Source organism: Dendrobates tinctorius, unplaced genomic scaffold (assembly GCF_039654945.1).
Source record: "Dendrobates tinctorius isolate UK_male_01 unplaced genomic scaffold, ASM3965494v1 ptg000087l, whole genome shotgun sequence".
NCBI lineage: Eukaryota > Metazoa > Chordata > Amphibia > Anura > Dendrobatidae > Dendrobates > Dendrobates tinctorius.
Window position 1 is genome coordinate 167,451 of NW_027361755.1, and position 22,338 is coordinate 189,788.

The 22,338-nt window shown below is 42.3% G+C and overlaps 1 protein-coding gene across 7 annotated transcripts in view; it reads left to right on the plus strand.

Moving 5' to 3' along the window:
- The window catches only part of ZDHHC14 (zDHHC palmitoyltransferase 14), a 470,395-nt gene that overhangs the window by 147,267 nt on the left and 300,790 nt on the right, over nucleotides 1-22,338 (plus strand). Inside the window, exons 1-2 of one of the 7 annotated variants that reach the window (XM_073585697.1) lie at nucleotides 14,169-17,943; nucleotides 18,028-18,395. The exons of 2 other annotated variants lie outside the window; for them this stretch is intronic. In XM_073585697.1, the coding sequence (XP_073441798.1) occupies nucleotides 17,894-17,943; nucleotides 18,028-18,395 (418 nt within the window). In that variant the 5' untranslated portion in view covers nucleotides 14,169-17,893. Of the gene's footprint in view, nucleotides 1-14,168; nucleotides 17,944-18,027; nucleotides 18,396-22,338 lie in introns of those variants that run through there. 4 more of the 7 variants (XM_073585699.1, XM_073585698.1, XM_073585696.1 and 1 more) reach the window with 4 other exon arrangements.

Consider the following 22,338-nt stretch of genomic DNA (forward strand, 5'->3'; position numbering starts at 1 on the left):
CTGCCAGAGCGAATCCCTACACAGGATATGCCTAATCAAAGTTTATCCAGAAGGGCAACCAGAGAATGAAGGAAAAAGGTATGCCATCATTGGCGATCAAAACAATCTATCACTAGCTGGACCAAAGTTCTTTGAAGCCTTTGGAATCAAGGGACCAGCAACGCCCTGTACTCTGAACACTTGCTCAGGCCACATAGAGACTAGCGGCAGGAGGGCACAAGGTTTCATTGCTGCTCCTTTCAACGGAGGCGTAGAAATACCTCTACCTATGCTAATCGAATGCGATCAAAAACCCAGCCAAAGGGATGAGATTCCTACCCCAGAAGCTGCGTTCCACACCTAGTCAGCGTTATTCCACCTATGGACACAGATGCTGAAATCTGACTTCTGCTTGGCAGAGACAATTTAAAGGGAACCTGTCACCCACCCCAGGGCGTTTTTCAGTTAAAGAGCCACCTTCAGCAGCACTAAGGCTGCATTCTGTGAAGGTGGCTCTTATTTTTCTGACCCCCAGTAATGCCAAAATATTAACTTTTATAATTAGCTCCTTATACCTGTAATGTGTCCCCTTCTATCAGCCACCTACCATCCGTCAATCATGCCTGTCCGATGCCTCGGCGCCGCTCACGATCTATCCATCATGATACCCCGTGCGTCGCTGCCTCTTGATTTGAATTCCGGCGCCTATGCTGTAACAAGTGTTCTCGGGCATGCGCAGTGCGCGCTGCTCGAGATCCGACATCAGGCTATTGCGCCTGCGTGTGGTGGAGGCCCCAGCCCTGCAGTGTGAATACCTCATAACACACTGCGGGGCGGGATCTGAGGGGGGTGACAGGTTCCCTTTAAGAATACATACGGTCCGCCAACAGTGCAATGGTCCTGACTATACCCCCTATGCACAGAGACTCGACTTGGGGTGGGTAATCATAGGAAATGTATGCTTGGACAGAACAAGAGTCAATTCCTTTAAGATCTACATACGCCGAGACGGACGAACTACTTTCTGCAAACCATGCCCTCATCACTATGAGGTAAAAGAGAAGGCTCCAGATCCCGTACAGCTGCCTGATGTCTATCCTTCTCCCTATGCAGATGACTTGGGAAGATCAGTGTTTCATGCAACTAAAGCTGACAACAAAGTAGCCCCGTCAATGGAAGACAAGGAATTTGTCAGGATAATTGACAATGAGTTCCTTAAGGATGAGACTAATTGCTGGGTTTTCCCCTACCCTTCCGAGCCACCAGGGTAAGACTCCCGAACAATCGTGAACAAGCCTTGTCCAGATTCAACTCTCTCCAGTGCACACTTAGCAACAAACCGGAGATGAAAGAACACACTGTCACCTTGATGAACAAGATATTCCATAGTAACTATGCGGAGCCATCGCCTCCCTTAAAGGAAAACGAGGAGTGCTGGTACCTACCCTCATTCGGAGTATATCACCCACGGAAACCTAAGCAAATTAGAGTTGTCTTTGATTCAAGCGCCAAACATCAAGGCGTATCTCAACGATGTCCTCACGGGTCCTAATCTTACAAACAACCTAGTAGGAGTGTTGATGAGGTCCCAGAAAGAGCCCATTGCTATCATCGCTGACGTTGACCATATGTTCCACTGTTTCATAGTCAGAGAGGACCATAGGAATTTTCTCAGGTTCCTGTGGTACAAGGACAATGAACCCAGCAAAGAGATGGTGGAGTATCGCATGAGGGTGCATGTATTCTGAAACAGCCCTTCCCCCGCAGTGGCAACCTATGGCCTGTGGAGAACTGCACAAGAAGGAGAGACCGAATATGGAACAGATGCCAGAGACTTTATAGAGAGAGACTTCTATGTAGAAGATGGACTAAAATCTTCACCCACAGAAGAATCAACAATCGACCTACTCAAGAGGACCCAAGGTATGCTGGACCAAGCTAAGCTTAGATTGCACAAAATTGCTTCAAACAGCCTGGCTGTCATGAGAGCCTTTGAGTCAAGCGACCATGCACCAGGATTCAAGGACATAGCCCTGGGACCAGACTCTCCGCCTGTGCAGCGAAGTTTAGGCTTGAGGTGGAACCTGTCAGTCGTCACCTTCAGTTTCCAAATCAACTGTGCAGACAAACCATTCACTAAACATGGTGTCCTGTCAGTGGTGAATAGCTTATACGACCCACTGGGATTCGTAGCACCAATTACCATACAAGGTAAATCCCTTCTGAGACAGCTTTCCAAAACCGTCAAGGACTGGGATGCCCCACTCCCTCCTGATAAGGAACCAAAATGGGAAACCTGGATGCAGTTTTTGTGTGCTTTGGATGAAATCCATATACCAAGATGCTACACCAGAATCTCACTTGCTGCTAGCAATAGGAAGGAACTACATGTGTTCTTGGATGCATCCACAGAGGCCATTGCAGCCATTGCCTATGTGAAGGTGATGGGACCCGACATTCAAGATCACGTTGGGTTTGTTTTCGGCAAGGCTAAGTTGGCTCCCAAGGCTGACCACACTATTCCCAGGCTCGGACTCTGTGCGACCGTGCTTGCAGTAGTACTCGCAGACTTTATACAGCATGAGCTGTACACCAACATACAGTCATATGTTAAAGTTTGGGCACCCCTATTAATGTTAACCTTTTTTCTTTATAACAATTTTGGTTTTTGCAACAGCTATTTCAGTTTCATATATCTAATAACTGATGGACTCAGTTATATTTCTGGATTCAAATGAGGTTTATTGTACTAACAGAAAATGTGCAATCTGCATTTAAACAAAATTTGACCTGTGCAAAAGTATGGGCACCCTTATCATTTTCTTGATTTGAACACTCCTAACTACTTTTTACTGACTCATGAAGCACTAAATTGGTTTTGTAACCTCCTTGAGCTTTGAACTTCATAGCCAGGTGTATCAAATCATGAGAAAAGGTATTTAAGGTGGCCACTTGCAAGTAGTTCTCCTATTTGATTCTCCTATGAAGAGTGGCATCATGGGCTCCTCAAAACAACTCTCAAATGATCTGAAAACAAAGATTATTCAACATAGCTTTTCAGGGGAAGGATACAAAAAGTTGTCTCAGAGATTTAACCTGTCAGTTTCCACTGTGAGGAACATAGTAAGGAAATGGAAGAACACAGGTACAGTTCATAGAATCATAGAATCGTAGAGTTGGAAGGGACCTCCTGGGCCATCTGGTCCAACCCCCTGCTCAAAGCAGGATTCGCTAAATCATCCCAGTCAGATGTCTGTCCAGCCTCTGTTTGAAGTCTTCCATTGAAGGAGAACTCACCACTTCTCTTGGCAGCTTGTTCCACTCATTGATCACTCTAACTGTCAAAAAGTTTTTTCTAATATCTAATCTGTGTCTCCTCCCATTCAGCTTCATCCCATTGCTTCTAGTCTTTCCTTGTGCAAATGAGAATAAAGTTGATCCTTCTACAATGTGACAGCCCTTTAGATATTTGTAGACAGCTATTAAGTCTCCTCTCAGTCTTATCTTTTGCAAACTAAACATTCCCAAATCCTGCAACCTTTCCTCATAAGACAGGGTTTGCAGACCAGTCACCATTCTGGTCGCTCTTTTCTGAACTTGCTCCAGTTTGTTGATGTCTTTATTAAAATGTTCAGTCTGTGATCTATTAGTATACCCAAGTCTTTTTCACATGTGCTGTTGCTTAGCCCTATTCCTCCCATTCTGTATATGCTTTTTCTATTTTTATTGCCCAGATGTAGTACTTGGCATTTTTCCCTGTTAAAAACCATTCTGTTAGTTGCTGCCCACTTCTCCAATTTATTTATATCTTTTTGAATCCTCTCTCTCTCTTCTCTAGTATTAGCTATCCCTCCTAGCTTTGTGTCATCAGCAAATTTAATCAGTTTACCCTCAATTCCTTCATCTAAATCATTGATAAAGATGTTGAACAATACAGGGCCCAGGACAGAGCCCTGTGGTACCCCACTTGAGACATTCTTCCAACTGGATGTGCAGCCATTTACGACCACTCTTTGGGTCCGATCACTAAGCCAGTTATGAATCCACCTAACGGTTGCCTTGTCCATTCCATACTTAGCAATTTTTTCAATAAGGATTGTATGAGATACTTTGTCAAATGCTTTGCTGAAGTCAAGATATACTATATCTACAGCATTTCCTTGATCCACCCAATCAGTGATTCCGTCATAGAAGCAAATTAAGTTAGTCTGACATGACTTATTAGTTACAAACCCATGCTGACTCTGTTTAATCACTTCATTCTTATCCAGGTATTGACATACATGTTGTTTAATAATTTGTTCAAAGATCTTTCCTGGTATAGAAGTCAGACTCACCGGCCTATAGTTGCCTGGGTCCACCTTCTTCCCCTTTTTGAAGATAGGAACATTTGCTCTTCTCCAGTCTTCTGGGACTTCTCCTGTTCTCCAAGAATTTTCAAAGATTATGGAGAGGGGTTCAAAAATTTCTTCCGCTATCTCAGTACTCTGGGGTGTAATTCATCTGGACCTGGAGACTTGAATTCATTTAGGTTAGCTAAGTGTTTCCTCACTATCTTTCTGTTTATAGATATCCTGGATTCTTCTATTCCCTTAATAGGACAGTGAAGAACAGTTGATGTTACATTTCCTTTCTGAGAGAAAACAGATGCAAAATAGGAATTTAAAAGTTCGGCCTTCTCAACATCCTGTCTTACCATTTCATCATTTTCATCCTGTAAAAATCCTATAGCATCTTTGACTTTTCTTTTACTTTTGACATATCCCCAAAATCCTTTATTATTGCTTTTGACATCTCTTGCAAGCCTCAATTCATTTTCAGCTTTAGCTAATCTGATTTGTGCCCTGCAGGTTCTGCAGACAGCATTATATTCTTCTTTAGATATGCCTCCCTCTTTCCATTTTGTAAACATTTCTTTCTTCCTTTTTAGCATGTGCTTAAGTTCTGTGTTCATCCATCCTGGTTTCCTTAAATGCTTCCTATTCTTCCCTCTTTTCGGAATTGTTAACAACTGTGCTGTGAGAATTTCATTTTTCAAGATTTCCCATCCTTCCTGGACATTTTTATCCTTAAGGATATCCAGCCATTGGATCCCTCCAATTCTCTTTCTGAATCCCTTAAAATCTGCCTTTCTGAAATCTAACCTTGACATCTGAGTCTTCACAGGTCTTCCTCCTCTAGTTATCCAAAATTCTAAAATGGCATGGTCGCTACCTCCTAGGGTCCCAGCCACTTTTACCTCCTCAACCATTTCCTCCCTGTTTATAAGGATTAGAACCAAGGTAGCAGTTCCCCTTGTTTTCTCCCCTACCTTTTGGAAGATAAAGTTGTCAGCAAGAGAGGATAAGAATTTCCTTGACCTGTTAGTTTTGCCTGAGAGAGATTCCCAACAGATGTCTGGATAGTTGAAATCTCACATGACAACTATGTCATATTTTTTGGAGAACTTGGCCATTTGATGCATAAAGAGTTCATCCATATCTTCAGCTTGCACAGGCGGCCTGTAGTAAATGCCTACAATGGTGTCCTTTCCATTGTTCTGTCCTTGTATTCTTACCCAAACAGTTTCCACAGAACTCCCAGTCTCTGAAGTTTCAATCTATGTGCAGATATACGCGTTTCTAACATACAATGCGACACCTCCTCGTTTATCAAGTCTGTTTCTTGCAAATAAGTTGTATCCTTCTAGTCTTGTATTCCAATCATGTGTATTGTCCCACCAAGTTTCAGTGATTCCAATGACATCATATTTCTTTTCCTGTGTTAGTAGTTCCAATTCTCCTTGTTTGTTGCCCATGCTTTGTGCATTAGTATAGAAACATTTTAGTTTGTGATTGATTTCTCTTTCTCCAATTTTTTTATTAGATTCTTTTGTCTTTGTTCTTCCTTTCCACTTCTAATAGCAGGGTTCTCAATAGCATTTGTCAGGTGTATGGCTTTTTCTGGTCTTTTGCTTCCCTTCCCATGTTGTTCTAGTTTAAAGCTCTCCTTACAAGTGTAGCAAGGCGACTTCCAAATACATGTTTTCCAGTCTTCGTAAGGTGCACCCCTTCTCTAGCAAGTAGTCAATCGTATAGGTAACTCACTCCGTGATCCATAAATCCAAATCGTTGCTGACGGCACCATCGACGTAGCCAGTTGTTCACCTGCAGAATCTTATTCCACCTCCTTGTTCCATGGCCATCCACTGGGAGGATGGAAGAGAAGACCACCTGCGCTCCCAGTTTTCACTTTCTTGCCTAAGTCCTCAAAGTCTCTGCAGATGGTTTCCAGGTCGTTTCTTGCGGTGTCATTTGTTCCCACATGTAGTAGCAGGAATGGGTAGTCATCTGTAGGTCTGAAGAGTCCTGATATCCTGTCAGACTCATCTTTAATTTTTGCACCTGGAAGACAGCACATTTCTCTTGATGTTATATCCGGTCTGCAGATAGCGGCCTCTGTTCCTCTCAACAGGGAATCCCCCATGACCACCACTCTCCGTTTCTTCTTCACAACATTTTTCTTTCTCCATCCAGGAGGACTCTGAAGGCGTACAAGGTTGCTGTTTGTTGGCAAAGTCTTATCCTGATGTATTTCTTCATCGATTTTCTGCGTGAGAGCCTGGTACTGGTTCCTGAGCAGTATGGGTGCTGACTGCCTCCTGATCCTCCTGCTTCTCTGGGTCAAATGTCTCCATTCCTCTGTTTCTTCAGGTGCACTTCGAATTTCTTCTCTTTCTGTAACATGAAGAGATAATTCTGCTCTGTCCAAGAACTCTTCACCTTCCTTAATGATCTTCAATGTAGCTAACCTCTCTTCGAGATGTTGCAATTTTTCCTCCAACATTGACACAAGCTTGCATTTGTGGCATGTGAAGTTTGGCTTTTCCACTGGTAAGTCTGTGAACATGTAGCAAGAAATGCAGCTCACCAAATGGCTCCTGGCCTCTTCCATCTTGAGATTTCTTAAAAATGATGAAAGATGAGCCAAAATTCGGCGCGCGGTTTTCCGATTTCCTCTTTTCAGTTGCAACAGCCAAAACCCAGTGATCGTTGAGCTCGCGGAGACTCTTCACTTATCCCAGAAGGCACTGGGAATATGCAAATGATCTCCTCAAGACTCTTCCCCTGGTTTTCCGATTTCCTCTTTTCAGCTGCAACAGCCAAAACCCAGTGATCGTTGAGCTCGCGGAGACTCTTCACTTATCCCAGAAGGCACTGGGAATATGCAAATGATCTCCTCAAGACTCTTCCCCTGATTTTCCGATTTCCTCTTTTCAGCTGCAACAGCCAAAACTCAGTGATCGTTGAGCTCGCGGAGACTCTTCACTTATCCCAGAAGGCACTGGGAATATGCAAATGATCTCCTCAAGACTCTTCCCCTGGTTTTCCGATTTCCTCTTTTCAGCTGCAACAGCCAAAACCCAGTGATCGTTGAGCTCGCGGAGACTCTTCACTTATCCCAGAAGGCACTGGGAATATGCAAATGATCTCCTCAAGACTCTTCCCCAGAAGTGGCAGGACAAGAAAAATATCAGAAAGGCAGAGAAGAATGGTGAGAACAGTTAAGGACAATCTACAGACCACCTCCAAAGACCTGCAGCATCATCTTGCTGCAGATGGTGTCACTGTGCATTGGTCAACAATACAGCGCACTTTGCACAATGAGAAGCTGTATGGGAGAATGATGCGAAAGAAGCTGTTTCTGCAAGCACGCCACAAACAGTTGCCTGAGGTATGCAAAAGCACATGTGGACAAGCCAGTTACATTTTGTAAGAAGGTCCTGTGGACTGATGAAACAAAGATTGAGTTGTTTGGTCATACAAAAAGGCGTTATGCATGGAGGCTAAAAAACACAGCATTCCAAGAAAAACACTTGCTACCCACAGTAAAATTTGGTGGAGGTTCCATCATGCTTTGGGGCTGTGTGGCCAATGCCGGCGCCGGGAATCTTGTTAAAGTTGAGGGTCGCATGGATTCAACTCAGTATCAGCAGATTCTTGACAATAATGTGCAAGAATCAGTGACGAAGTTGAAGTTACGCAGGGGATGGATATTTCAGCAAGACAGTGATCCAAAACACCGCTCCAAATCTACTCGGGCATTCATGCAGAAGAACAATTACAATGTTCTGGAATGGCCATCCCAGTCCCCAGACCTGAATATCATTGAACATCTGTGGGATGATTTGAAGCGGGCTGTCCATGCTCGGCGACCATCAAACATAACTGAACTGGAATTGTTTTGCAAACAGGAATGGTCACAAATACCTTCATCCAGGATCCAGGAACTCATTAATAGCTGCAGGAAGCGACTAGAGGCTGTTATTTTTGGAAAAGGAGGATCTACGAAATATTAATGTCACTTTTATGTTGAGGTGCCCATACTTTTGCACCGGTCAAATTTTGTTTAAATGGAGATTGCACATTTTCTGTTAGTACAATAAACCTCATTTGAATCCAGAAATATAACTGAGTCCATCAGTTATTAGATATATGAAACTGAAATAGCTGTTGCAAAAACCAAAATTGTTATAAAGAAAAAAGGTTAACATTAATAGGGGTGCCCAAACTTTAACATATGACTGTAGATGACATTCAATACTACAGTGACAGTAAGGTTGTCTTAGCTTGCATCTACAACCAAACAAGGCACTTCTATGTGTACTTCATTAACTGCATCGAGAGAATGAGGTCTTCCAAGCCTGAACAATGGCTCTATGTCCCATCTGAGCTTATTCCAGCTGACCATGCCACTAGACCTACTGTATGTCTATAAGTTCTTTAGTTAACTCTTCTTGGCTTCCAGGTCCTAAGTTTCTGTTGGAGCAAAAAGGAAGTGAACATGTCCAGGAAGTCTTCAGCATCCAGGATCCAGATGGCGATCCAGAAGTTACACGGCCATCAGTCTGTGCAACTTGTTATACTAATACTGAAATATTAATCCATTATTATTAACGGTCTCACAAGTAAAAAAAAAAAAAGACCATTCCCTCTCCCACACCCCAACAGCCAATCCTCTCAAATGCACCCCTCAGTGCTCTGTCCCCCTGACCCCACAATACCCTCATCCTCCCACATTCACCCTCCAGGCCATGTCCCCCCTCAATCACAATATCCCCATCCTCTCACATTCACCCCCCAGTTCCCTAGCCCCCACAATACCCCTCATCCTCTCACATTCACAAAAAAAAAAACACAAAAATTGAGCTTGGTTTGAGTTGGTACACATGCAGCATATAAATGCATGTTCACATGGCCAAAAAGCATACAAAGCCTACAAAAGACAAAATTGGAAAAAACCCTGCTATAATTAAGTAAAAAGCAAAAATGCATTTAAATCATACAGAGTTCTTAGTAATAACCCGATTTGATCAAACATAGCATAAAAGCCGTCCCACCATCGACAAGGTGACTGTGGTCGGGACGGTCCTACACTGTCTAGTATCAATAACCTTATCGTGTCAAAGTTCACGTCTGTGTGAATAAGTGCAGACAAGGACCGAGTCCCAACCACTGGACACCAGTCAGGGGAAGCCTTTAAATACAATTTCCAGCTCAGGAGAGGGAGGCCACACCCCAGCTTGCACAGAATGCAAAAATACAAAGAAAAAAACACAAAAATTGAGCTTGGTTATTGATGCTAGACAGTGTAGGACCGCCCCGACCACAGAGTCACATTGTCGATGGTGGGACGGCTTTTATGCTATGTTTGATCAAATACAGTATTACTAAGAACTCTGATTTAAATGCACTTTTGCTTTTTACTTATTTAATTATAGCAGGGTTTTTTCATTTTGTCTTTCGTAGGTTCTCACATTCACCTGCAGTGACCATGACCTGCCTGAGCTGAATGAATTTAATAAATTACATCACCTACCGATGAAGCTTGCAGGCAGTGACTGAGGTTGGATAAGGAAGTGTTCTGCGCGGCAGATACTGCAGCTGCTGCCGGCCAGGAAACGGCTCCTGTGGTGAGACAGCAGCACCGTACACTGCAAAGACAGGCTGTGCATCCTGCCGCTGTGCAGTCTGTCAGACGGGAGCTGGCATTGTGCTGCTCTCTTCCTGATACGGCCACATGATGACAAAAGTGGGCATGTCTCCCAGTGGGGCCGCTGCATATGACTGGGCCCGGGGCAACAGCCTCCTCTGCCCCCCCAGGGGCTACGTTGCTGCCTGTAGCGGTGGCAGGTGGGGTTCATATTTTTGGGGGTGATGTCACCTTTGTATTGTAAGGTGACATCAAGCCCATGGCTTAGTAATGGAGAAGCGTCTATAAGACACTCATCCATTACTAATTCTATAGTTATATGGCAAGTAAAGAAACAGCCAGAACAAAGTCTTTTATTAGAAATAAAACACAACCTTTTTTATTTAACCCCTTACCTACAAATGACGTAATATTCCGTCCATGTGACCAGGGACCTAATTACCATGGACGGAATATTACGTCATCACGATCAGCGGCGCCCACGTGGTGAGCGCCGCTGATCGCGGCCGAGTGTCAGCTAATTATCATAGCTGACACCCGGCACAATGTGTCAGGGGCGGTCACGGACCGCCCCCGACACGTTAACCCCTTGCACACCGCGATCAAACACGATCGCGGTGTACCGGGGGTTAAAGGGAAGCATCGGCAGGGAGGGGGCTCCCTCCGTGCTTCCCTGAGCCCCCCACGGCAGCGCAATGTGCAGCGCTGCTGCGGGGGCTCCTTTCCTGCAGGTCCCCGGATCCAAGATGGCGACGGGGACCTCCGGGGGCCTGCAGGAAGCTGGCTTCCTCAGTGCCTGCAAAGCGCAGGCATGAGGAAGCCTGTGCAGTGCCTGTGACAGATCGCTGATCTGTCACAGTGATCTGTGATGTGACAGATCAGCGATCTGTCACAGGACAGTGATGTCCCCCCTGGGACATTGTAATAAAGTAAAAAAAAAATAAAAAAAGTGTAAAAATAATTAAAAAAAATCGCCAAATAAATAAAAAAAATAAAATAAAAATATTCCCCAATAAATTCATTTTTTGGAAATAAAAAAAAAAACAATAAAAGTACACATATTTGGTATCGCCGCATCCGCAACGACCCGCCCTATAAAACTGTCCCAATAGTTAACCCCTTAAGCGAACCCCTTAAAAAATAAAAATAAAAAACGAAGCAAAAAATAATGATTTATTATACCGCCGAACAAAAAGTGCAATAACGCGCGATCAAAAAGACGCATATAAATATCCATGGTACCGCTGAAAACGTCATCTTGTCCCGCAAAAAACGAGCCACCATACAGCATCATCAGCAAAAAAATAAAGTTATAGCTCGCAGAATAAAGTGATGCAAAAATAATTATTTTTTATATAAAATTGTTTTCATTGCATAAAAGCGCCAAAACATAAAAAAACGACCTAAATGAGGTATCGCTGTAACCGTACTGACCAGAAGAATAAAACCGCCTTATAAATTTTACCGCACCCGGAACGGCGTAAACGCACCACCCAAAAGAAATTCATGAAACGCTGGTTTTTGTAAATTCTGCGTCCCAAAAAACGAAATAAAAAGGGATCAAAAAATGTCACATGCCCGAACATGATACCAATAAAAGCGTCAACTCGTCCCGCAAAAAATAAGACCTCACATGACTCGGTGGGTCAAAATATGGAAAAATTATAGCTCTCAATATGTGGTGATGCAAAAACTATTTTTACAATAAAAAGCGTCTTTTAGCGTGCGACAGCTGTCAAACATAAAAACCGCCATAAATAGTAAAACAAACCCCCCATTATCACCCCCATAGTTAGTGAAAAATAATAAAATTAAAAAAATGTATTTATTTCCATTTTCCCATTAGGGTTAGGGCTAGGGTTAAGGCTAGGGTTAGGGTTAGAATTGGGGGTTTCCACTATTTGCGCACATCAGGTGCTCTCCAAACGCAACATGGCATCTGATCTCAATTCCAGCCAGTTCTGCGTTGAAAAAGTCAAATGGTGCTCCTTCCCTTCCAAGCTCTGCCATGCACCCAAACAGTGTTTTACCCCCTCATATGGGGTATCAGCCTACTCAGGACAATTTGTAAAACAACTTTTGGGGTCCTATTTCTCCTGTTGCCCTTAGGAAAATAAAAATTTTGGGGCAAAAATATCATTTTTGTGGAAAAAAAATGTTTGTTATTTTCACGCCTGGGCGTTATAAACTTCTGTGAAGCACTTGGGGGTTCAAAGTCCTCACCACACATCTAGATAAGTTCCTTGGGGGGTCTAGTTTCCAAAATGGGGTCATTTGTGGGGGGTTTCCACTGTTTTGGTACATCAGGGGCTTTCCAAACGCAACATGGTGTCTGATCTCAATTCCAGCCAAAAAAGTCAAATGGCGCTGCTTGCCTTCCGAGCTCTGCCATGTGCCCAAATAGTCATTTACACCCACATATAGGGTATCAGCGTACTCAGGACAAATTGCACAATAACTTTTAGGGTCCTGTTACCCTTGGGAAAATAAAAATTGGGGGTGAAAAGATCATTTTGTGGAAAAAATATCATCTTTTAATTGTACCGCTGTACATTATAAACTTCTGTGAAGCCCTTGTGGGTTCAAAGTTCTCCCCACATATCTAAATAAGTTCTTTAGGGGGTCTAGTTTCAAAAATGGGGTCACTTGTGGGGGGTTTCCATTGTTTAGGTACATCAGGGGCTCTCCAAACGCGACATGGCGTCCAATCAGAATTCCAGCCAATTTTGCATTGAAAAAGTCAAACGGCGCTCCTTCCCTTCTGAGCTCTGCCATGCGCCGAAACAGTGGTTCCCCCCCACATATCAGGTATCAGCGTGCTCAGTACAAATTGCACAATAATTTTTGCAGTCCAATTTCTCCTGTTACACTTGGTAAAATAAAAAAAATTGAACCTGAAGTAATTTTTTTTGTGAAAAAAAGTTAAAAGTTAATTTTTTTTAAATATTCAAAAAATTCCTGTGACGCACCTGAAGGGTTAATAAACTCCTTGAATGTGGTTTTAAGCACCTTAAGGGGTGCAGTTTTTAGAATGGTGTCACTTTTGGGTATTTTCTATCATATAGACCCCTCAAAGTGGCTTCAAATGTGATGTGGTCCGTAAAAATAAAATGGTGTTGCAAAAATGAGAGATCGCTGGTCAACTTTTAACCCTTATATCTTGCTAACAAATAAAAATTTTGGTTCCAAAATTGTGCTGATGTAAAGTAAACATGTGGCAAATGTTACTTAACATTTTTGTGTGCCATATCTCTGTGATTTAAGGGCATAAAAATTCAAAGTTGGAAAATTGCGGAATTTTCAAAATTTTCGCCAAATTTCCATTTTTCTCATAAATAAACGCAAGTTATATGAATGAAATTTTACCACTAACATGAAGTACAATATGTCACGAGAAAACAGTGTCAGAATCACCGGGATCCACGGAAGCGTTCCAGAGTTATTACCTCATAAAGGGACAGTGGTCAGAATTGTAAAAATTGGCCCGGTAGTTAACGTGCAAACCACCCTTGGTAGTGAAGGGGTTAAAAAAAAAAAAACTTGATGTATCTTTTTTCACTGAAATGTAACTCGCATCATTCTCCCCTGCTCGCGCTGATCTCCAGCAGAGCAGGGGAGAAGCAGGGGAGAATGATGAGAGCCATGATCAGCACATGGCGCCGTGGAACAGCACATACTGTAAAGCTTCTTCCCTGGCGCCGATGCGTGTCACATTTATGACATCAATGTGTGTTATGCATATGCCTGAGCGCGGGACGTTTTATGGCCCTTGCTGACATTAAAAAACGGACATGTCATTGTGTTTTGCCCATGGACTCGTGGTCCATGGAAACACACTGACATGTGCACAGACCCATTCACTTGAATAGGCAAATAGCACTTCGTTCTTCCCGAGTCTCTCCGTATGGCTAAGTAGCACTGTACAGCCACATATGGGGTATTGCCACGTTCAGTAGAAATTGTGGGGCAAATTTTTGTGCTATTTTTACCCACCAATTTTGTGAAAATATAAAATCATTGGGTAAAACAAAATTTTAGTGGTGTACCTCAGTTTGTTGTAAGAAAAAAAAGTTTCCTATCAACCCTTATACATTTTTTTTTTTTAATTTGCATCTAAATTTTTTGTGTAAAAAAAAAAAAAAAAAAAAAAAAAAAAAAAATTCATATATTATTATTATTTTTTTTTTTTTTTAAACATTCTAAAAATTCCTGTGAAGCACCAGATGTTTTAATAAACTTCTTGATTTTGGTTTTGAGCACCTTGAGGGGTGCAGCTTTTAGAATGGTGTCACTTTGGTAATTTTTATCATATAGACCCCAAAGTAATTTCAAATGTGATGTGGTCCCTAAAAATATATGGTGTTGTAAAAATGAGAAATCGCTTTCAACTTTTAACCCTTATAACGTCTTAACAAAAAAATTTGGTTCCAAAATTGTGCTGATGTAAAGTAAACATGTGGGAAATGGTACTTAAGTATTTTGTGTGACATATTTCTCTGTGATTTAAGGGCATTAAGTTTGAAAGTTGAAAAATTGCAAAATGTTCAAAATTCTCAACAAACTTCCATTTTTTTCACAAATAAATGCAAGTCATATCATAGAAATTTTACCACTATCATGAAGTACCATATGTCACGAAAAAAACAATGTCAGAATCACCGAGATCCATGGAAGCGTTCCAGAGTTATTACCTCATAAAGGGTCAATGGTCAGAATTGTAAACTTTTGGCCCGGTCATTAACCCTTTTCTGACAGCTGATGTACTATCCCGTCCCTGTGCCCTGGGACTTGCTGCCCATGGATGGGATAGTACATCATGGGGGGAGCGCGGCAGATCGTGGCCGGGTGTCAGCTGATTTCTCACAGCTGACACCCGGCACTAAGAGCCAGGAACACTCACAGACCGCTCCCGTTACTTTAATCTCCGAAACACCGCGATCAAAAATGACTGCAGCGTTCCTGAGCTAGCACAGGGGCTGATAGCCCCTCTGCTTTTGGATCGGAGACCCCGCGGTATGACAAGGGGTCCCGGTCGCCGCTATGGTAACCTGATGTCGTCAGGACGACATCCGGGTTGCCAGAGCTGAGAAACTTCCTGTCATGCACTGTGCATGTCAGGAAGTCTCTTAGGTTAGTGTATAGAAACCGCAGTGCTGACAGCTTCTATAGCATGTAGATGCTGCTTCATCTGCATGCTATAGAAGCGGTCAGCCTGCACAAAATGAGTGTCACATAGTGGGACAAAGTGTAAAAGTTAGAATTAAATAAAAAAAATTTTTTTAATGAATTGAAGAAATATTTATAAAAAAATAATAATAAAACAATATTTATTCCATCAATAAAGATTTAAATAAAAAAATAAACAATAAAAGCACATATTTAGTATCGCAGCGTCCATAACGATCCGACCTATAAAACTGTCCCATTAGTTAACTCCTTTAGTGAACACCATTAAAAAACCAATGCTTTATCATCATACCCCCAAACAAAAAGCGGAATAACACGCGATAAAAAAGATATATATAAATAAACATGGTACCTCTGAAAACGTCATCTTGTCCCTCAAAAAACAAGCTGCCATATAGCTCCATCACTGGAAAAATAAAAAAAAGTTACAGCTCTCAGAATAAGCCGATGCAAAAATAATTTTTTATATAAAATAGTTTTTATTGTAGAAAAAGCACCAAAACATAAAAAAATATAAATGAGGTATCGTTGTAATCGTACTGACCCGAAGAATAAAACTGCTTTATCAATTTTACCACACGTGGAATGGTATAACCCCCCTGCCCAAAGAAATTCATGAATTGATGTTTTTTGTTAATTCTGCCTCCTAAAAATCGGACTAAAAAGCGATCATAAAATGACGTGTGCCCAAAAATGGTACCAATAAAAACGTCCACTCGTCCTGCAAAAAAACAAAACCTCATATGATTCTGTGGGCCAAAATATGGAACAGTTATAGCTCTCAAAGTATGGTGATTGAAAAACTTTTTTGCAATAAAAAGCATCTGCCATATGCCCAAACAGTAATTTACCCCCCACATATGGGCTATCGACGTACTCTGGAAAAATTGCACAACAACTTTTGGGGGTATTTACTATCATATAGACCCCTCAAAGTGACTTCAAATGTGATGTGGTCCCTAAAAAAAGTGATGTTGTAAAAATGCGAAATCACGGTTTAGTTTTTAATCCTTATAACTTCCTAACAAAAAAAAAATTTGGTTCCAAAATTGTGCTGCTCTAAATTAGACATGTGGGAAATGTTGTTTATTCACTATGTTGTGACTTATTTCTCTGTTTTAAGGGCATGAAAATTCAAAGTTGGAAAATTGGGACATTTTCGCCAAATTTCCTTTTTTTTCACAAACTCAAGTAGTTTCAAAGAAATTTTGCCACTGACATGAAGTACAATATGTCACAAGAAAACATTGTCAGAATCACCGGCATCCTTTGAAGCATTCCACAGTTAACTCATAAAGGGCAGTGGTCAGAATTGTAAAAATTGGCCTGGTCATTAACATGCAAACCACCCTTGGGGGTAAAGGGGATAACATGCAAACCACCCTCTGTAGTAATTTAAGGATTAACCCCTGCAGGTTCATAGCATTTTTCATGTGACAGGTTGCCTTACAGCTCCATATACCTGCAGATTGAGTCTATATTTGTTAGTAAATACATTTCTGGAGGTAATAGGTTCCCTTTAACCCCTTAACGACTGCCGATACTCCTTTTAACGGCGGTAGTTAAGGGTACTTAAACCACAGCGCCGTTAATTAATGGCGCTGTTGAAAAAGTGTGTAGCGCCCCCCGAGTCGGATTTTCTCCGGAGTCTTGGCTGCTAGGGGTAGCCGAGACCCTAGAGAACATGATTCGGGTTGGTTTTTACCAACTCCGCTTTTGCGATCAGTTATTAGGCTGGGGTCACACTAAAGAGAAATACGGACGAGTGAGAGGCGTAAAAACCACGCATTGCACACGGACCAATGATTCTCTATGGGGTTGCTCCCATCAGCCATATATTTCTCACGTGTATTTTACGGTCTGTGCCAATCGCAGCATGCTGCAATTGTCAGGGTACTACGTCCGTAGTACGCCAATGCAAGTCTATGGGTGTGCAAAAACAACGCGTTACACACGGACCACACGTGTGACTTGCGAGAAATATGCAGGACTTTGGCAGGTGACAGGAAATGGGCCAACCAATAATCAGGAAGCTTAGACATGCTAGTTAGCTCAAAAAGCGCTCCAGACATCCAGGAAGTATGCCTCCACGGAGTACATCATCATGGCACCCTACTACCTGAATGTGGAGATGCTGATTGTACTAGTGCAGGAGCGCCCGGAAATCTGGGACCAACGTGATGCCCTTTATGCCAATCGGGCAAGAAAGGAGGCGGCATGGAGGTGCATATGTCACCAGATGTTCCACGATTTTGGTGATCAGCCACGTGTGGAGCAGCAGCAAATGAGTAAGTACAACCCAAAAAAGGTTGAAGATTACCTCACATCAAAAAAGGCTTTTGGAATAAGGCCCCCCCCTTCCTTCCTGTGTTTGGCCTTTTTGCCTCTTGAGGCCTGTAGATTTTTATTTGACCCATTGTTTTACCCTGACATAATTGGTCCCTGTCCACAAGCTCCTCATCCTCCTAGGCAAACAATTTAAGAGTAGTTACTTGACCTCTGAGCCATTGTGACCCTGTGTATCTGGCCTGGTTGCCCCAATTGTATATGCCACCCTGGGTAGAAAGCACACCCTAGGCCACATGACTATGCTACTTTTTGAAAACTTTATTTAGCAAATATGTGAAATTTAGAATATTTCCTTTCACATTGTAGTTGAAGATGTGATGAGACGCTGGCGCAGCATCTGCGACCAGTACAAGCGGCAACGTCCGCAGCGGGCCAGGAGTGGTGATGCTGGCCACACAAAGATAAAATGTATTATGATCGCCTCTCCTTCCTCGCTCCAATTCTGGATCTGAGACCGTAAGTAGATACCTCACACCACATTATACAGATACTTTACTGGGTCAAAACTAATGTTTTTGGTTATTTTATATTTCATAACAGAACTCAGTCTAACCTTACGGAAAGGGAAACTGGGTCAGATACAGAGCCCATTATCGATCCTGTGGCTGGAGGGGAAGAGGTGGCTGGCCCATCTTCTCCCCCTCCAAGAAGCATGGGTCAAGTTTCATCTCCTGATCACCCTGCGCCTGCCCTTGCATGTGGACCTGCACCACAAACCCCACCACCAGGACCACATCCACAAGCAGGACCGTCTGCTGCAGCACCTTCCACCATACAGGATGATCAGGGCAACATCAGCAGCAGACCAACTGCCCAGCTACAGGGCTCCCCACAGCCTGCTGGACCATCCCAGAGAGGAAGAAGGCGCCAGATCCCTGCCCAAGATAGCCGTACTAATGTTGACACAGGTACTCAACTATCTTGCTAGAGTGAATAATGATGATGGGGAGGAGGCGTACTCACGCAGCCTGGCCCGTTATCTTCGGTCCCTTCCCCGTGAGGTGAGGCTACGTATTCGAGGATGTTTTCAGATCCTGCTTGACGCAAGCACACACCCCAGTACCCCATATGAGTTATTTTAATATCTGGAGAGGTGGCAGATTTCCCCAAGGAATCTAATGTGCCTTAGACCACACACACACATGCTTGCTCAATCAGGCTCTGAGGATCCTCCAGGTGGACATACACCTCACTCCCTTCCTCCCCCTACCCAACCTTGCCCACAGCAGCCACTTATGTCTGCCTATATCCAACCTCACCAATATGGCCACTTGTTCCCCCCCAGTGTTGGAGACTGGCCCCAACCTGGTTGGGGACGACATGGCTATTTTGGTGGGTATGAGCCACGGGCCTACCAGCCCCAACAGGAGGCCCCTCTCCAGTATCAGTCTGCCCAGTACCCACCACAATCACAGGAGGCAGTACACTACCAACATCATGGGCAACAGTATGCCACCACACAGGGTAATGGCCAAGTTGGGCAAAATAGTCAGCAGCAAACACAGGCTGGTCTTCCGCCTTCTCCTCCCCCGACCTACCACCATTTGTAATGTTGGAATATTGTTTTTGCATTTTTTTTTTTTTTTTTTTTTGGTTCTGCAAATGTGTTTGTAACTTTTCTAATCTGCAGAAAGGGCACTTTGTGCCATTGACACATTTACCATATGGCAATAATATGGTTTGAAAACAAAAAAAATGGCAAAAGTAAAAATTTGTCAACACAATTTTACATCTGTCTCAATTATTAGAAAAGTTCACGACATACTAACATACGCTTACCAAGGCAATTACTAAGTGAGACGCATAAGTGGTTGAAATATATTTACACAGACAAAAATCAAAAATTTATAACCTAGACACAGCATGCTCTTGCCAAGAAGTTTCCCCCTCAGGTGACATAAAATAATTTGTGAAAATATAACGCACTTTGAGACCAGAGAGCGGTCTAGGTTGAGGGTTGACATGTGGTCTCGCCCTACACACATTGTCCGACCCACGCACAACACCAGCAGAAGATGAACAATCGTGTATCCTGGTGAAGTTATGATGAACGACACATGCTTTTATAACATCATTCACATTTTGTTAACTCAGCTGAATGGCAGACTGGAGGACCCGCCCTTTGGCACAAAGAATACCAAAGGAACACTCCACCAGTTGCCGAGCACGTGATAAGTGCAAGTTAAAAATTCTCCGCCGGTGGTCCAGGTTGCGCCGGGGATATGGCCTCATTACATTGCGCGTTAACTGAAACGCCTCATCTGCCACAAGGACATAAGGTGGAAAATACAAAAATGGAAAGCGCACATCGGGTGTATTGTCTAGAAGAACCACAATAGCAAGCAAGCCCAATCAGTTAGACTCACCTGCTGAAGTTGTGAGTCACAACAAACTGGGAGTCACTCATAAAGGTCCGGTCGTCGCTGGTATCCCGCTGGTAGTAAAAGAAACAAATCCAAAGTGGAAAAGCCGGGCTGAATAAACCCCGCTGACCAGAAAAAAAACGCACCTTCGGCAGTCCATATAATAAAAAACTTCTTTAATAAGCCTACGCGTTTCGTGGCAAAACCAGCCACTTCATCAGGGCAAGGGACTTTGAGGAATGCCAGTTTCCAAGTTGTATTGGGACCCTTGATGGGAAACATATCTGGGTGCACAAGCCACCGAACTCTGGCTCAAAATTCTTCAATTTATAAGCAATACTTTTTTGATCAAGCAAAATAAGCGTTTATCTGATAATTTTGCTCAATCAGTGGGAATTATTTGTGTTGATTGTGCGAATTGATTCCACTGATTGATAAGCAGAGTGTTATTTTTTTGGATCTCATTATTTATGTAGACAATTCTGGGAAGGTTTTTACTAGGAATTATTTTAAAAAGGTTGATGCCAATGGCTATGTTCACTATAATAGTGGCCATTATAAACCTTGGCTTAATAATATTCCCCGCAATCAATATACTAGGATTAGAAAAAATTGCTCCTCAAATATAACCTTTGAGGAGGGGAGCAAAGTTTTTTTGAAATAGATTTCAAGAAAAAAATTATTCTTCCAGACTGATAAGAGCATACAAATCAGGGATATTTCACTAAACAGTAGTATACTACATGAGAAAAAAGGCACTTTTCAATGTAACAGGAAAGGCTGTCAGTGTTGTAGATCTGTAATTGATTCTACTGATAGATTTCACTCCTTTAGTTATCCGAGTGGGGAATTTAGGATCAGATATAGGATGACATGTATGACCAGTCTTGTCATCTATCTGATTCAATGCAAATGTGGGAAGCAATATGTAGGTAGGACATCTCAACCTTTACATAAGAGGATTAATTTCCATAGGTTTAACATTCGGAAGGGATATATGAAACATGGTTTGTCCCGTCACTGCGCAGTGTTCCATCAGGGTTCTGTGTCTCTGACGGTGCTTCCCATAGATCATATATCCGAACATACCCCAAATAGAATACAAAATTTAAAAAGAAAGGAAACTTATTGGATATATAAATTTAAATACACTCCAACCAATGGGTTTAAATAAAATTAGTGACCTTTTTTAGACATATTTTGGTGAAATAATTAAATGAGTGGGGTATTTGTTACATATGAGGATCTCAAGGGATATGTGGATTTGGTGTGGTCCAGTGGGCTAAGACACGTAAACTACATTTTTGAGTTGTTCTGAAGTGGTGGGTTCGAGCTCATTTTTTTGCATTTTATTTTATCATATATATTTTTTGTTATTTTGGTGTATAAAACTTCCATGATATTAATATGTTATTGGATTTTAATCACAATATTTAAGCATTTTTTATTTATATACATGGTTTTATATGATATATGGGTGTTTCCACAGGAAATGATGTTAAAGAAAGGTGTATTGAAACAGTTTGTGATTGTATTTATATCCTGAATTTGTGATTGTTTTTTTATGCCCTGATGAAGTGGCTGGTTTCGCCACGAAACGCGTAGGCTTATTAAAGAAGTTTTTTATGATATGGACTGCCGAAGGTGCATTTTTTTCTGGTCAGCGTGGTTTATTCAGCCCGGCTCTTTTTTCCACTTTGGATTTGTTTACAAGGACATAAGGGACAGATTCTTGAGTGGAGCCTGGTAGCTGGCGTTGTGGGGGTAGATCCAGCTGGTTGGTGCGTAGCCGCCGACCCATAATGGAAGTATTGAAGACTCTTGAGTCTCCCGTCCTTCCATAGGCCCCAATGTCGACAAATATAAACTTGTATTGAGGGTCGGCCAGAGCCAACAATACAACAAAAAAGTATTGCTTATAATTGAAGAATTGTGAGCCAGAGTTCGGTGGCTTGTGCACCCAGATATGTTTCCCATCAAGGGCCCCAATACAACTTGGAAACTGGCATTCCTCAAAGTCCCTTGAGATCCTCAACCAGTCTTCCATCCTGGGCTCGGGCTTGACGAGTTGATGTAGTCTCGACCAGATTTCACTACATGTAGACCTGACTATGCCAGAAATGGTATATCTTCCAATGAGAAACTCACGGTGGAGGGCGGCATAAGACAGGCCAGTGGACAGGAAGCTGGAGAACAACAGAAATGTAACATTTAGAATCCAAAAATGAGAAAAACAGCTACATACATAGCAAACATTTTCTTTTTTCAGATTTACTAACACATTTTTTTTTAAGCAGAATGACTACATGATATTCAGTACATATTACACATAACATTCTGGTCTATAAGTTTAAAGCTACGTGGACTAAGATGAGGCCAAAAAAATGAGCACAAATAAGAAAATACACATACTTTGAGCAACACATCATGAACATAGAGAATGTGGTTGTGTAGTACATACCGTAATGTGAGCTTTGCGCATCCTTGT